This window comes from Cottoperca gobio, chromosome 6 (genome assembly GCF_900634415.1).
Source record: "Cottoperca gobio chromosome 6, fCotGob3.1, whole genome shotgun sequence".
Classification (NCBI taxonomy): Eukaryota; Metazoa; Chordata; class Actinopteri; order Perciformes; family Bovichtidae; genus Cottoperca; species Cottoperca gobio.
Genome location: NC_041360.1, coordinates 23,838,198 through 23,855,697, shown reverse-complemented (window position 1 = coordinate 23,855,697; position 17,500 = coordinate 23,838,198). Strand labels below are relative to the sequence as shown.

General features: G+C 40.9%; 2 protein-coding genes across 2 annotated transcripts in view; one reads left to right on the top strand and one right to left on the bottom strand.

Moving 5' to 3' along the window:
* The window catches only part of LOC115010027 (ethanolamine kinase 2), a 22,190-nt gene extending 12,562 nt beyond the window's left edge, over positions 1-9,628 (top strand). The window contains exons 5-8 of the mRNA XM_029434399.1: positions 72-155; positions 1,240-1,400; positions 4,235-4,308; positions 9,517-9,628. Coding sequence (XP_029290259.1) covers positions 72-155; positions 1,240-1,400; positions 4,235-4,308; positions 9,517-9,586 — 389 coding nt within the window. The 3' untranslated portion in view covers positions 9,587-9,628. The remainder of the gene's footprint in view (positions 1-71; positions 156-1,239; positions 1,401-4,234; positions 4,309-9,516) is intronic.
* Positions 9,629-16,818: 7,190 nt separating this feature from the next.
* The window catches only part of LOC115009283 (transcription factor SOX-6-like), a 79,616-nt gene continuing 78,934 nt past the window's right edge, over positions 16,819-17,500 (bottom strand). The window contains exon 18 of the mRNA XM_029433169.1: positions 16,819-17,500. This exon is cut by the window's right edge and continues 2,328 nt beyond it. The gene's annotated coding sequence lies outside the window, so the exon portion shown is untranslated.

Here is a 17,500-nt window from a genome sequence, read left to right as displayed (position 1 = left end):
CACCTAAGATGATTCGTCATGTTGTCCTGGTAACTGCTGCTTCTCTCCTCTCCCCTCTCCTCCTCCGTCAGGTGTGGTGAAATTCATTGACTACGAGTACGCCGATTACAACTACCAGGCCTTCGATATTGGCAATCACTTCAATGAATTTGCCGGTAGGTTTCAGAGTTGCGTTGGCAAGAAGTTCAATTAGCCTCCAAATGTGTTTGTCGGTCCGTACGTGTACGATGTGGAGTATTGAGAGAAGTATGATGTGTAAGTAAGTGGTATGCAGAATCCTAGTGCAGTGTGTGTGTGTGTGTGTGTGTGTGTGTGTGTGTGTGTGTGTGCTGTCTCTTTGACTATGATATCATTTAATCTTTCTGCCATTATGTAGCATGAAACTGTCCTTCTTCTGATGCTGCCAACACACACAGAGCTGCATTCAGTGGCTTTGATGTACCAGCTGTGTCGCGGCTCGACGGGGTTAATTTCAACATTTGTGGAACAATCATCAATTTATCACTTTTAGATCGTTTTGAAGAAGCGTGTCGTGTCAGCTTTCACGTCGACACTTAAATGATTGTAAGTGAAATAATGTCTGAAATATAGCCGTGTTGTGCACAAACCCAAATTACTAAATTGTTGCTGGATTGAGCCAAAAATGTGTTTTTAGTGACGACATTTTAATAAAGAAGAAATACAGTTAAAATGCTAAAATATAAATAATATACAAAAAATATGTAAAAGTCCTGCATTAAAATACTGTATGTTAATATTATCTGCAAATTCTACTTTAAGTATGATTCCAATAAATAAAGTATCTAACGCAGTGTTTTATTAACAGATTATTAATACTGATTAACTCTTATTACTATAACTCTCTTATTATATCAGCTTATCATAATGTTTCCTATCGAAACTCTTAATTAGTAACTACAGCAAATAAAGTTAAACGTACAATATTTTAAGTATAAAGTGGCTTAAAATGGATTAAAATAATTATTTATTGCAAAAATAAACGTCAAATTAATTTATAATGATGATAAATAAAGAGAAAGTTATTATTTTTATAAATCTGTTGTCATCTGAAGCCTCTCTGTCGTAACACAACACATGTTTCAGTGCACATGTGGGGACCAGCGACGGATAACTTATGTAGAAATCGGTCGTGTTGACAGAAGAGTTGAGCGAACAGTAGTTCCACCAACATGTGCATATTATACATGTGTGTGTGTGTGTGTGTGTTTTGTGTCGGAGGTGTGAATGATGTTAACTACAGCTTCTACCCGAGCCGGGAGCTGCAGAGGGATTGGCTGACGGCCTATCTGGAGAGTTACAAGCACAGCGCAGGACACGAGGTCACCGTCACAGAGGCAGAAGTTAGGCAGCTCTACATTCAAGTCTGCAAATTCTCCCTGGTAAGTGTGCGCTCCCCACCGACTGCCTTGAAATATGTCATTATGTAGTCGACACTTTGGAAAGACTTTGGAAAATGGCAAATCTCTCAACGGCTATTTCCATTTTTGGAGTGACTGAAATATCTCGATATTATGAGATTAGTGTGTGCATTTCAACAATATCCATATGTGTGCAGACCTCTGAAATGACAGGGCGGTAACACCTCACCATTACATTTTAACAATTTACTTTTCCAGCTCCTAGTCAAGAATCCAAACCCGCTCCACAGATGACCCGCCGCCACTGTTCCGAGTTTGATGGACTCCATCTGAGCTGATTAGAAACTGCGGCAGGGAAAAATGAAAGACAGCGGCCAAAATTATTTTTCTTATGACCACAATTTTCATTCTTCAGTGGCTGAAGTGGTGCCGGGCTATCTGTCTGAAAGTGCTTTCATAGCTCAACACAATATGCAGAATTGTCCTAACCAATTTTGGGGGTGGTGTGAATGTCTTTTGAAATAGTCCAGAAATGATGAGGAAGCATATTACTTTTTTTTTTGTACTTTTTTTTAAATAACTTGTGGCTCGGCCAAAAGAGCCGAGCGGGAGAAAGGAGAGCGAGGAAAAGAAATAATGGAGAGAGAGAGGCGATAACATCATGTTGATTGAAATCAGATTTCCTATGACAAACCGAGGAGGACTCTTGACTCGAGGGAAGTGGGAGAAATTGATCACTGACGCTTAACAAGCCAAGTTTCCAGCTCATTTTGACAAGCCGTGTGTCAGAGCGAGAGATACTGAGGCTGATAACGGAGGAAATCACAGGCTCCATTCTTCATAATGTCAAGGAACCGAGCTGTAGTGCGGTGAAACATCTCCACAAATAGCCGTATTTCACCCACAAAATGTTTGTGTAGCGCACTTCCCTTAATGAACTCTGTACCTCAGAGCCTTTATTATAAATATCCAATATTTCCTTAATGATGATATGAAACATGATGAGGATTCATTTTAAAGCTTCAATTATTTGTACTTTTAAGCAAAAATCTTCTCATTCCAGCTTTTTATGAGAGTAAATTAAAAATATTTACAGTTTTATCTGAGAAAACAAACGTCATTTTGAATTTATGTGAATATTTCAGTATTTTCTGACAGTTTAAAAATCAAAGATTCATCAAGAAAATGATTGTTATATTATTTGTCAATGGAAACGAGTTTCTGCGTCCTCTCTTCATCAGAAGGGGAACAATGAAAGCTGTTCCCCTTCTTTATTTGCACTTTACAGGTACCACTGAGGTCACATCTGGTAAAACCGGATGATTATGTGTAACCGACTATAATCCCTTTTTAATATTTCTTTCTCTATTCCATTTTATTTAATGAATTCCATTTGATCCTTTCGTGCCACTTTAAAATCATTTGGTAATTACTTGCAGAAATCAAACTACATTGAATTCCCACTATAGTTCAGGCTCAATTAATGAGAACACAGTTGAATAGTAAAACCCAAGGAAAGCAGTCTGCACCGAAGGAAGCTGTGTGGCATCGACTAAACCTGGCCGCTCGCCAAAGCTCTGCGGCGTGAAGCTTCCTCCTTCGACTCTTAATCCCTGGCAAACTGTGCCAAGACGCAGTGGGGTCTTTACAGCTCGCCTCCTCCACAGGGATCCCCCGTGATGTCGAGGCTAAAGCCCGCAGGCTCTGTGATGTCACTTCGCCCGCACGTCTCTCATCTGCGTTTTTCTCAATGGCTCGCTGTCACCGACGGCCTCTGCTCAGTGTTAGACTAATGCTCTCTTGATGTAGAGCAGTTATTAATCGTAATGGAAACACGCTCAATCTCTCTATCCAACTCAAGACACAGATTACAGATGAGAATCTGCCAGGGGAAGGGAGAAAAGCCAAAAGGGGGAAAGAACCGCACATTGCTCTTCAAGTATTTCATTCCACCCTTTATTTGATTATCAAATAAAAATGTGATTATATCAGCGGGCCACAGAACAGAGGCCTGTCTGGATCTTATTAGGACTCGCTATTAGTGGTCCTACCATGAAGATTTACAATAAGGGTGGAAAACAACAGAAATTTATGGAGGCATGGAAGTCCGCAAGCCTAAGTGAGCAAAGCCATTAAGGAGGGAACCATTCAATACGGAGGTTTGTCATTCTGACTGAGCGGCGTGCAGCTGGCGTGCAGCAGCACTTACGGGAGCAGCTACAGTAGAAGACGACAACTGGAGGTCACTGAAGTGTGTTTTTACACTTCTGCTCTCTGGCACCAGGAAATGTAGCAAAGCATTAAAAAGGAATGGAGTTAGTGAAGCTGTGCAGCACCTGGGATGTTTGATTTAGAACAATCAGCACCACATATTTTTACAAGTGTGCAACAAAAAAAAAAAAAAGGTGTGGACTGGAGTCACAGGACAAACGTGATGACAGAAAACTTGCAACCCGACTTTAGACGTAGAACATTAAACGTGCAGCAACATGCGTTAACACTTCACAGGAAGGAGAGGAAGTTATCGATGTGTGAGACGAGTTAAAGACACAGATCCTTCTCTTGGTTCTGGTTAATAGTGAATGAACTGAGCACTATATAATATATATAACACAAATAAATACAAGTTATATTTGTTCATTTAAATAGTGTTACATACATAACATAATCCATATTCATACCCTTTTAAAACACATTCCAGTATCAATGGATGAATCCAATTCAGCGTCTGTCAGCTGCTGAAGACGCTGACGTCTGACCCCCCTGTGACCTGCCTGGGGGGGGTGGGGGGGTATGTTCCTTTAAAGACAACATGAAGCATTGATGCTGAAGCATTTCTCCTTCTCTTCCTCCAGGCATCCAACTTCTTCTGGGGTCTTTGGGCCATCCTGCAATCACGCTTCTCCTCGATTGACTTTGACTTTGAAAGGTTTGTATTTCCTGATTTATGAAGTAGAGAAAGAAAAGAAGGGCTTCTCTGCGTCTGGCTGCGTGTCACTTTGTATCAACATCGTTGCCATTTTGAAAAACTAAATTGAAAGTATTCAAACGGAGATCGTCCCGACGTTGAGCACCGACTTCGTCCTTCACACCGCCTCAGCGACTGTTTACTGTAGAAACACGTGGAGCCACAGAGAACGCTGTGACCTCAGTGCAGCTTCACGGGACCACCCTAACACTGAACATCGTCACACATCACTTACTCACACATGGAAAAATATATCCTGTGCGTTGAATTCAAGCACTATTTTGTGGCAAAGTTTAGACAAACAGGATCTTCATTAGGATGAACCGGCAAAGAATGCGTTGGCAGAGAAGCTGCAATAAAGGGCCGGGAACTTGAGCCCAGAGTATTTCATTTTCTTTCCACCGGCGCTTTAAGACTTTGTGTTTCCAGGATGGGGCATGAAGCAGGCAGGAACTTCTTCTTCTTGTCACTAGTCAAAACCTTTCTTCCCTCTTGAACCCACAAATCATGAAAATTCTCTTTTGAATGCGTTCTGATCCACGTGTAGTTATCTTTAAACAAGTCCAGGAGACATTCCTCACTACCAGCAACCAGACAATAAAGTTCAGGAGGGCAAAATGTTTCCCTTGCACCCCCCACTTCTTCTTCCCTTCTCTCCCTTCTCTGCGTGCCCCACACCCGCCACAGTTGTGATCGTGATCCTAATCACTATTGACATACGGCAGCCTCCCCTCTGTGTGGCTTTCTCCGCTCGCTTGCTACATCAGCGGCAGGGCCCCCGCCTCATTTCGATCTGGACCTCGTAGGAAATGTGATCCAGAGGGGTGCCGAGGCACAGAGGCACTATTGTTCCCGTGCCGTCGGTCCTCCCTTACATATACGTCTCTCATCCCTGGCTGGGCCACATGCGCCTGCTAGACGTCTGCTCCTCTAAGCCGCCGGCTGAGGTTGTCCTAAAGTGCATGGTGAGGGTCGGGTTACCTTTCTTTAACTGGAGGGTTCGACTTAAATGAGCTCAGAGAGCAACAGTAACGTTAGGGAGCCAGGTTTGAAGGCATCTCTGCCCTGCCAACCACCAATACACACACTTACACACACACTTACACACATGTATGGATCCTAATTCCCTCTGCCAACACTGCTTTCTGAATCATTGATGCTGTAAAGGAAGCTCTCTTCTTTTCATTCAAAGACACGGACAGTGACAGGCACAACCTTAAAGGGCATAAAGACACGTACGTGTACATTCAATAGCAGAGTCAGTAATGTTACTGTTTCTTATGTTGCTGAGAAAGATCGTGCGGAGGAGGCTGAAGCCCCGACAGCAGCAGGGTTATAATAATTATAATATCAGTAACCTTTTCTCCGTCTACAATAGGAAATGGTGATTTAAATGGCGTTAGTGGTGGAGCTGCTTTAAAAATGTATTACTAATGACCTGTTTCTGTTACTTACCTTAATACCAAATTTGCAAATTAAGACAAAAGAGGAGAAAAGAGCTGAAAGTTCCTCAGTGGGTTGCATGCAAAGCAGAAAAGGGGAAACCTCCCAGTTCAAGTTAAATCCACACTGTCGTCATCCTCTCAGGACTCTTAGTTAATATCATGCGGCACATTGTTACCGAAGGTTTTAATGATCTGCCCTGAACTTCAACCACAGGACGAATTCTACTCCAGACAAAGTCGACAACAGAGTTTGTCTCTGTGGATGCTCGACGCTCGACGCTCGATGCATCTCTGTGCACCCTTTGGTGCTGAGCACAGAGATGGTTTCACTCGCTTACGTACCGCGAGACCTTTCCACATTTAATGCAGTCATTTGATTTAAATTAAAATCTAATGATTAATGCGGCTTTAACCGTAATTTACTTGTCACAACCACAACTTCACCCTGAGCTCCACCGCACAGTTTTATTCCCCTTCACTTGAGAGAGAACACACAGCACTCTGACGCTTTATGCTTTTGTGGCAAACAAGTTGTTTTTGAGGAAAGACATAGGAAGTTAGAGTTAAACCCTGAATGTGTGCGTACGTGCGTGTGTGTGTGTGTGTGTGTGTGTGTGTGTGTGTGTGTGTGTGTGTGTTTCCTCCCACTGTTATCCCCCTGAGCCAAATCGCTGCAGACTTCCCAACGAGTGACAGGCGTCGCCCGGGCCTTGTGCTTTAACCAGGGCCAGATGTAGATGTGACAATAGGGAGCCGCAAGGGGAATGCAAACCCGCCCTCCCTCTACCGTCCATATTTACTTTCTTATATGATTTTATTCATGTGTTGAAAGTGTCTGCGAGTCAGCAGTTTGGATTTGTGGATGTGTTGGCAAGGTGAGCCGGTTATTTGACAAAGACATTATTATGAGGAAATGAAGGAGGAGGAGGCCCACTGTTTGGAAAAGCCCGACTGCAAAGAATTGTGCACAAGAGCACATTGTGAAACGGAATACCTGCTTCTCCCGCTGCCGAACACAGAAACGTCTCAGTTTCATCTCTGATGATGATAAATGTTAAGCACGCTAGTTTTAGGTGTCGGCCAGAATGAAAACAGGGATGAATGGGATCACCTGTGAAGGCTGCTGTTCTTTTAAACGGGTACACTCAAACATTTTGACTCATGAAGGGCGTGAGTAATTAATCTGAACAAAAGTATTATGACTGGTCATTTGTTTGTTGTATTTCCTCAATCTACACACATCCACAACCTCTGATGTGAGGCGTCCACCGGCTCTCATACAGCTCAGCACAGTAAAGAAAAGCATTCGATTGGGTTTATTTTATACCAAACCATTGAAAGGTTCGGGTTAAATCTCTAACTTAAACTCGGTCGTAGAATTAAAATGAAGCACGATGCTTCATGTTCTACATGATACACGGTGACAACCAGGTTCAGAAGGCCTTGTGTTGCTGTCTGTGTGGACGAGACTGTGTGTTGTCTCTTCCAGCCTATCACCAAGGATGTATCCCCCCCCCCGCCCTAAAAAAAATAAAGTTGTATCAACTACTTTCCAGTGTCAAAGGTTAGACAAACAGAGTAGCACCTACTGTATCTCTATCAGCGAGCTGCAGGTGTGCGTTCTTTCTCCAGAGGTGACCCATAAGTGAAGCGAAGAAGCTACAAGAACGTAACGACTGTAAGAGAAACAGAAGTCTGACACAATAATTAGAGAGCAGTGCACCTCCAGATACAGGTGGGGAAGGGGTGATGGAATACAAGTAACTAAAAGGCATGTGCCTGAATTATCTTTTTTGTCTCACCAGGCAATAAAAGAGAGAAAACTGATTCGGCATTGAGGAGTTCAGTGAAAGCACTGATTAAAGGACAAACTCCTCTCTGTGCCTCCATTTGTCTGTAGCTTTTAAAACTTCACTTAATTTCAAAGGGTGTAGTATAATGGCCAAGGGCAGCAGCATACTCAGACATCAGATTTATTGGAGCGTTCGATAATATGGTTTGAACAAATACAAAACCACTTTTCTCGCAGTTAAGTTCTGAGGCTTTGGCACAGCTTTCACACTCTCACACTGAAAGAAGACTTTCTGCTGTATTGTTACCAACAGGAAACACACACATAGTGCCCACCTTCAGCGATTACGCACTGGACACATTATTGTAGCGTATACATCTTTAAGATCAGTCCATACATGAGCCAGATTCTTAATATAAAGTATGTTCGAGCTGAATGAAAAGCCCTGGAGGTCAAAGGTCACGTTGAATATTTCATTAGTACAATAATTATAAACTTCAGTCACATTATTCATATTTGTAAAGTGCATTGAGACACTTTTACTCCGGCCGTACAAGCGGTTGTATAATGTTATTTAAACCACCCTGATGATGTCATCATGATGTCATCATGATGTCATCACGATGTCATCAGCTTGTGTTTGCCACTTCAACATTTCTTGAATCTTCTTGAGACTTCTTGACACATTTTGCAATAAGTTGGCATTTAACAGCTATGGTCAAATAAAAGATGCTACCCAGTTGCATTATGGGATTTGTAGGATCCAGCATTTTGTGGAGTTATTGCCAAACTGGGCACTAGCAGTCAGGGTATCTCGGCTTCTGCTTCCTTGACGTACGTTGTTGTTTAACCCGTGGCTCACAAGTTCTCTAACGTCATGGCGTTGGTGCAACACTAAATCATTTGACTGCACCTTTAAATAAACTCTCTGCGAACTCACCTTCAGGTCTAAATCAGGTGATACCAGTTCTGCATTCATTTAAATGTGCTGTTACGTCCTCAGACTCATGGGCATAACTCAAATGATCTTTATTCACTATTCACACGCACAGACAAGAGAGGCGCGTTCGTGTCGGAACACGACCGCGTCGTCGGGCATTTTCTATTTTTATAAACGTGGTGACGGAGATGTATTGGGTTTAGAATATTCTTGTTTGTGTTGTGATGAACTAAGAGGATATTTCTGGTTGCACTTTCTTTACAGTGCACCTTTAAAAACTCAACTTCCTCAAAGTAGCACATATGTATAACCCTGAAATAGATACGCAGGGTTATATCTTACAGATTTATTATATTTGTGTCGGATCACTTCAGAAAGATTCAGTCATGCATCCGTTTTCTACCTGCCTCATGGTCACACACCGGCCAAACAACCACATCTTCATACTTCATACATTTTTATTAAGGAGGAAGTTCTCAATTCATTCTCAAAACATTATATATTCGAATATACCGCCGGAGCTTAGAAACCTACACTGACACGAGAGAAGAGGAAAAGTTTATTGAATTATTGCCTCAAAATTCAATTTATTTTGCCCAAGAAAATTGCTGTAACTTGTGATTCAGTTAATACTTTCACTTGTTCTCCACGTACAGTGAACACAGAGAGTCGTGTGCCAGAGAAGACACTGAGCCTCACCTTTGTGTCACTCACAGGTGCCAATGTGCATGAAAACATTCCCCAAATATCTGCAGACACACATGACGGATAGGACGTTCTAATGAAATGTGAAGTTGCAGAGCAGAGACTTTAGTTTAATCGTTTAATACCAAGAGTGAAGAAGCCACACAGGAGGATTTACAACATGCAACACAAGTCAGGCGTCACATTACATTACAAACGTCCAAGGACAGTGGTAAAGTAAAGACTTTACAACATTTACAAAGAGCTTCTTGCGTCCCCTGATCTGTGTCTTCTGTTCTCTCCTCCAGATATGCAACGGCACGACTCAACTTCTACTTTGAGAAGAAAGAGGAATATTTCGGACTGACGATAATGTAGACACAGAGGAGAGCTGTGACACAGAAGGATCTTAGAAATGTGCTTCTCGTCGTTGGTTATTTCAGGCCGTTAGTGTGTGAGATAATATGTTTTGCTATCACTGTGATTTTTTAAATATTTGTGTCACCACAGTCAGTATGCCGATAAGCCTTTTTTGGCGAGCTGAGATGAAGACGGTGCCAGAAACACATTAATTGTTCCCACATTTAGCCGAGTCGCATGAAGCCGCAAAAACTGAGCCTGATCATAAAACCCATAAGAGGGTTATTTGCATGCTTATTCAGTGTGCACCACAGTTCTGATGGAAAACAAGTTTCCATTTCACTTATTTACTGAAGCGAGGAGCGCATCGTTTTAAATCTGTATCTCCAGGCCTGGAAGGCTTGTATCTACTTTACAGGACGTCGAGCAATCAGCATACTGCGAATTTACAAATGATTCCACATTAATTAAGTCGGGTCTGTGGAGCAATATGTGAATCAGTGTTACAAATGTGTCCTCACTGTTTCACTTCAAATAATCTGTGTAGGAAAGCATATTTGCTCCACCTCTCTTTGCACAGTTTTAATGGGTACGTTTGATTTACTGTCGCTACTTAACTATAATACTGACTATTATCAATGTTTTCACAACTAAATGAATCTCACGCATTAACTTAATGAGCTGCAGCTGCTTGTTTTATTGTAGTTCCCTGAAAAGATTTCCTTGAAGGACAATGTAACTACAGTTTCTGCAGAATTATTTACATTTTCACTGCTTTCTAACCTGAAACTATTGGGACATATTGTGTCATCTGTCGCACGTCGTTAACTTGTCTTTCTCCCAAAATGTGTGTTTGAAATTCAGATTAATGTGTAATATTGTAATAATATATAATAATATGTATGTATTCTGTAATAATATGATTTAATAATGTGTGTTTTAGCTAAATATACAGGTTTCACATTTCAAGTTAATTCAACCTAAAAATATTTCCTTTTAAATGTTCAGACCACTTGAGAATTTATTAACACTTGACTTAAAGTACTCGTGGTGAGTCGAATGAATGTGCTGCTCAAACAAGCAGACTTCCCAGCATGCATTGTTTGGCTCTTCTTTTATGTAGTTTGAAGAAAACATGAAATAAGTGTCTTCATTAAATGCTGAGATGAATCCTGGTTGTTTTTCTTCATCATCTGCTCTAATCCAGATGTTGGTCAGCGTTGCATTCAGGCCCGACCCCGTGCACGATGTGTGTGTGTGTGTGTGTGTGTGTGTGTGTGTGTGTGTGTGTGTGTGTGTGTGTGTGTGTATACACAAATAAAGAACTACCTTTTAAAATTTGAGAACATTTGAAGACAAAGCAAATGTGTCCGTGTGCATGAACAGCTTCTGAAGTTTACCTCCGGTGGCTTTACACGAGACGAGACTTTGAACTATTTATTTAACTTTACTTCATTTAACTCACATTTTTCAGGCAGCAGGGAAACTTGTGTTTGAAGTTGAAGCATCATAAAATGATTTACAGCGTAGGATGCCTTTTCCACAGCAGACGTTTGGACTTGTCTGAGCAGGAAGAGCACACGTGTAATTAATAACATCAATATTAATGTATTATTATGTATTCTAGGAACCCTGGGCACTTGAATTGAAAGACATTCATGGAATGTACTGTAACTACAATACATATAGTTTAATTCATTCACTTTGGGATTTTCCTGCTTTGACACGTCACATTTTTTAGCCTTTTGTGTGAGCGGATCAGGATATCGGCAGATTAATAGCAACACTCGGACCACACCTTCACGACTTGGGGCGGCGCCAGGAGTTCAAGATCGTGCTTGAAAACTGCAGCAATGTTCCGCCCTGCTGCCCCGTGTGATCCAGTGTTAGCGGGAAGACTTTGTAGTTTTCTTGTGGTATTGACATGTGACTTCCTCCTTGGAACAATAAGTCATCCTGAAGTGCTGCTCACAAGCTCCTCTTCTGAACCAAAGGTGAAAAACATGATCCGTCTGAAACAATAGCAACACGGACACTGCGACACCTCTCTCTTCTGTAAAGCAGTGCACTTAAACATTCAGGAAAGTGCATCAAAGTAAGATTATAAACTATTAAAGAAACAACGTCAAGCGGTGTAATTAATAGGTTCAATGTCAAATCCTTCTTTTGACTGGAGATCTGGGACAAAAGCTTCCTTTGTGTGACGGTGGTGGTGCTTTGGATCAATACGTGTGCAGATTTTCATATGAGGCCGACAGGGACTCTAGAAGAGGTGAAATACTGACACCATAAAATAAATGCCCCTCTTCCTGTAGCACAAAGCTGACATTACTGCAACATAACCTCCGACAAAAAGAGATGTTTATACAAAACTAATTGGCATTACCTAATACAGTCTGTGGGAAATGCCACCTGGATTATGTCCACTGGCGACATGTTGCTCCGATGCGAAGCAGTGCGACCTGTAATACTTCAGCGAGCGTCGGATGGCAGAGCGCACAATGCTCATTAGTTCAACTCTTTAATCCTTCAAATCCACGTTGACTTTTTCAATATTAAACCAAGACCACAACCTTTTTCTCGAGTGCTTTTGGTTGCCCGCTCGTGTGATGTATTTGCCATTACCACAACATTTCCAGAACCTTCACCAAGTGCTTTAAGTTGCCCAAACATAATCACGAAGCCCTTAATCGTGCTTCACTTGCCAGGATCAGATACTGACGGGAAACAAGGGAAACACAGGCTCCAAGGTTTCAGTTGTTCTGGACCTTTTTGATCGTATCACGTTGCTTTCATCTGCAGAAGGAGTTGACCTGTTTGCAACGGAAGTAAATGCTCAAATGTTCGCTCATTTTGGCTTAAAACATTAGATTCTTGACTTTAGCCGTGACGATGTTGCATCATAATCGTACATAATCTTCGTGTTTCCTCATGAAACATATTAGAATTGAACATAAATATCAAAGTGTTGAAATTCTGCAGCTTTTATCGAAAGCAAGTGATTAAAAAGGCTTTTACATTAGTATAAAAACAAAGTATTTCACCAGAGGTCACAGGTTAAAACTTTCAAGACAGTGTTGAAATGCTACATTATATTTGCCTCCTACTTGCATTGAATGGAGTCTTCCTGTTGTTTTAACTCAAGGCTGTTCAGCTTGTCTTATAAACAAACGGGTAGACTGCAGTGCTTCACACCATTTTGAATAGAGAACAATAAGTTGGTGTGTAGTCAATAAAACAAACACATCAGACTGTGAAACATGTGGGAAACATTCTCAGGTATGTCAATGAGTCCCCTCCGCTGCATAACTGTGTCTAGTGTTTTTATCGGTGCGCCGAGCACAAAGGGGAATGTGATTGTAAATCAGTAAAAAGGATTATGGCGTGTGAAATGAGGGGAGGACGGGCAACAATGACGTTTCTTACCTCCTCACGGTCGCACGCAGCTCCACTCATCAAGGCTGCAGCCGTGTCTTTGAGTCAAACAATCCAGCTGCTTTCAAAGTGCATTTTTCGTTAAACATATAATATTTAATTAGCGGAGTGATGCACTTAAAAAGACCCAAGGACTTTCCCTCAAAAAGGAAAAAATTGGCCTTTTGTCCATTGCCCATCCAAAAAGTGCTGTAGATTTTTTTCTTTCACTTCTAATTGCATAAAAAAAGAAAGTATAGGCCTTTATGCAATGTTTCAAAGGTTTTTTTGTGTGCATGATTTCCTTTTATTCGGATATTGCATTTAACTTTTTAGTTATTCTTGAAGGCCTCCCAAGGCTGCTGACCCTTGGGATTCTAATAAGACTCCCTCCTGTTCTGTAATTGTTATCATTCATTCATTTTCCATAAACAGTCCAAAAATGTATTCAAGGGAAGGTTTTACATTGCAATAGCTAATACAGTATACTAGTAACGCATATTAGTGCATTAGTATACAGTATATTTTAGTGCAAAATACTTTTCAATAATTGAATTTCTTAGAATATTGAAAACCCTACTTAAAGCACATCCTTTATATTCTTGTGTTGCATCGTCCTGACACCGTTTCAACACCGCTCTGACAAACGGAAGTGTTGATGTGACTTTGTTCTACTGTCCGCTCCGCCAGCCTCCAGAGATGCACGGTGTGTCTGTGTGTAGACCTGTGTGTAGACCTGTGTGGCCCCCAGAGGTGTGTCTGTGTGTAGACCTGTGTGTAGACCTGTGTGTAGACCTGTGTGGCCCCCAGAGGATGAATCCTACACTGACTTGCACTGTAGCATCATCACGAGGTTGACATGTGTGCTTTTGAGTGAAACGTCGACTGTTGGGTGGATCGCCTTCACATTTCGTGCAGACGTTCGTGTTCCCCTCGGGATGAATTGTAATGAATTTGTTGCTCCCCTGACTTTTCATCTGTCACCGTCATCACTTTGGTTTGTGACTAAATACTTGCAAAACTAATGCCTTCAGCCACAGCTGTCTTTTGTGTTTATTGCTAATTTGCAAATATTTGCATGCTAATATGCTAAGTTGCTAGCACGTCTGTAAGCTTTTAGCTCCCAGTAAAGATATGAATAGAGAGGTACTAGGGCTGAAATGTAGGCCTTTGTGTCCAAAGGGTGCACGCTGAAAAGAAGAAATTGGAAATGGAATCAGCTGTTCGGGAGTGAACATGAAGGTCCAAGACGTTTTTGTATTTTTTAGAGAAGAACAATTAATGGAAAGGACATCTTTAATTAAAGTAGATTAATACAAAAACACAGTTACAATTTGTATTTTTAATAAGAAAATAAATGTGTCTGACCTCCAGTAACCCTAACCTTACAATGAACAACGAGCATGTCCATGTTTAAACCTGCCATTATGTCGAAATGCAGACTGAATAGTTTACATTTGTACCTGCAACTTCCCACAAACATGCTCAATGCAACTTCACATTACAGGTCACCTAGCAGACGCTCTTATCCAGAGCGACGTACAGTGAACTAACTACAGGTAACTCAGGGTTAAGTATCTCACTCAGGTGTACACTGGTGGCAGCCCTGGTATTGAATTCACGACCTTCTGGTATATGGAAGACGTACCACTACGCCCGATGCAAAAGGGTCAATTATTCACCTTTTGAATGAAAAGCAATTGACTGATTAAGTATCATAAGCTCTTAGCTCAAAGAGGATGGTAGCATCACCGGGGCCATCCTGCGCTCTTTAATGAGTGGTGCAGCCTCCATGATCATAAACAGGGCGCCTTTGATGCCTCATTGAAAGAGAATATGCAACACGTCTGAAGGGGTCCGCTGCTTTGTAATAACAATTTATAATTATCTTGATCTGAAAGGCCTGATTGGTGAGGAGAAGAAAATAAAAGGATCTCGTTCTCTCAACTCTTCAAGATGGTTTTTGCCGAGAGGGCCCGTCCAAGACCAGCCTTTCATGAAGAAAGCTTGTCATTATGCCTCATCATCCCCGCGCACGAGCAAACCCACAAGAAAAGAAAGGTACATTCAAAGTGTGTAGACTCACTGCTCAGTTTATCGCTGTGCCAGTTACTCCCTCACTTGAGAGCTCAGCACGGTAACCAGGCGAGCTGTCGAGCTTTACCGCCAAACATCCGCTTAAATTACAAACATGGAGCTTTAAAGAGAGGAACTTTAATATGTTGTTGTACTTATTGTTACTTCACCTTCACTGTGCACAGTGATGTAAGTGCACAGGGCATGTTTTCACATTCATCTGCTGAGGGGGGAATACTGTGACGTTTATGAAATAATATACGATGCATTTTTTCATGAATTCTTATGACATAATATACCATAAGTCTTTTTTTACATACTACACTATGGATTTTTTTATGAGTTTTCTTTTACATACTATACAATGAGATTTCTATGAATTTTTAGGACATTATATACTATGACTTTTTGATGACATATTATACTTTAACTTTTTTATAACATACTATATAACGGATTTCTTATGATTTTTTTAGGTATAATAATAATAATACATTAGATTTTTATAGAGCTTTTCTAGAAACTCAAAGACGCTTAGGTATAATAGTATTGCATATATATACCACAGAAAACTAGTCTTTCAATTAGTTTTTTGTGAGATGTAGTAAGCCCCACGCAGCTCTCACATTTTAAAAATGATTTACAAATTTCACTCGTGTCCATGTGAATTCTTTACGTTTGTCTTTATATTAATCTACCAGTAGCTTGAACAACTGGGAAATCATGCAAACTGAATGAAAAATGGTGTATTACGTCAGTTTCCTCCTGGGATAAATGAAGTATATATATATATATAAATATATATATATATATAAATATATATATATATATATTTATGAGTGTATGTATCAAGAAGCTATGACTGCACTGTAATGAACTCCGCTATCCTTTGTCAAGGCGCTGAAAGCTTTACATACACACACACACACACACACACACACACACACACACGCACACACACACACACACACACACACACACACACACACACACAGAAACAATCTGTCAACTTGCAAACAGCTAAATGTTCAGAAAGGAAAAAGGAAATGTAAATTACGATGACTTATTTAACGAGATTAGCATGGCAACAGCACAAGTATGATTTCAAACACCCCACCCAACTAAAAGCTCGTAGCACACACACACACAAGTGCACACAAAGGAGTGTGTGACAAAGTTGCCGGCGCCCCTCGCAGGGTGACGCTACAGTTGATTTGGGAATTACAATTAGATTTATGATGTGGCTGCATATGGCTGAGCCCTCTGTTTCTCTCTCTCTCTCTCAAATGCTGGGATTGGCTGCAGCGAGCACCGGCGCCGTGGCCTACACACCACAGTACAGTCAGAGTGTGTGGCGTTACCTCACACACACACACACACACACACACACACACACACACACACACACACACACACACACACACACACACTCACACACAATGGAACAATAGGCCACATTTACTGTAATGGGCCACCAAAATATAAAGACCAAGTGGAATAGCTCAATTTTGGAAACAGAAATCCTTGTGTTGGAAATTATTAGATGCCTGGAAAGTAAGGGCAGTGTTTTGAGTAATGGAAAATAATTAATGCTGCAGCATTACCTGTAAGTTGTGCACAAGGCTTGCACTGGAACAACACAATAGGTATTAGTCTCATGCAGTTCTGCAAATGAACAGTTTTACAAAACATGCAACTCTTACCTTTGAAAACACTTGAAAAGAAATGAAGTGACAGATTTGTAAAAGGAAAAATCTCAAGTCTTTACTTTTTATTTATTTATTTTTTTTGATTGTCTTTCTCACCAAGTTGTACTGACACGTTTTAGAGCCAAAGCTGGCTAATAAATACAATGAAATGTTAAAACGCACAATTGAATTTCAAAATACAATACTTATCACAAAATGAATGTGACCAGGAAAACTTGTGTTCTGCTTCTGCAGGTCACAACTGACAAGAGCATGAGGTTGTGAAGAGATCAGAGGCGATGTGACCCCTTCAGGCGGCACGAGAGCTGCTGCAGCAGAACTGGCTTCAATAAAAGAAATGCTTCTAAAGAAATGGACTTGTGCCTGGCATGTATGAGGCTTCCTATAGAGTCCGAACATGTGACCTTTGACTGTTCTAATTTATCATTAATCAAACTTCACATTAGTCAATACTAAAAAAAAAACATTTTTTTATCCAGTGCTTAGGATGCAGAAACAGAAATGTCTATGCATGACTTTTTTTTTTTGTTTTTTTGTTTTTTTTTACTGTGATGCAAGCAAAAACCAACGTTCAGTCCCAAAAACGGTCAGAAATATGGAGTCAGGAGACGTGTGAGTCAGCTGACAGCTACACAGAGCACTCAGAAACCAACCGAGGTCACAGGTGTTCAAAATGTAAAAAAATGTGTGTGGTGAAAAGAGACAACGCTGTTTGTGTCTTCAGAGAAAGAAT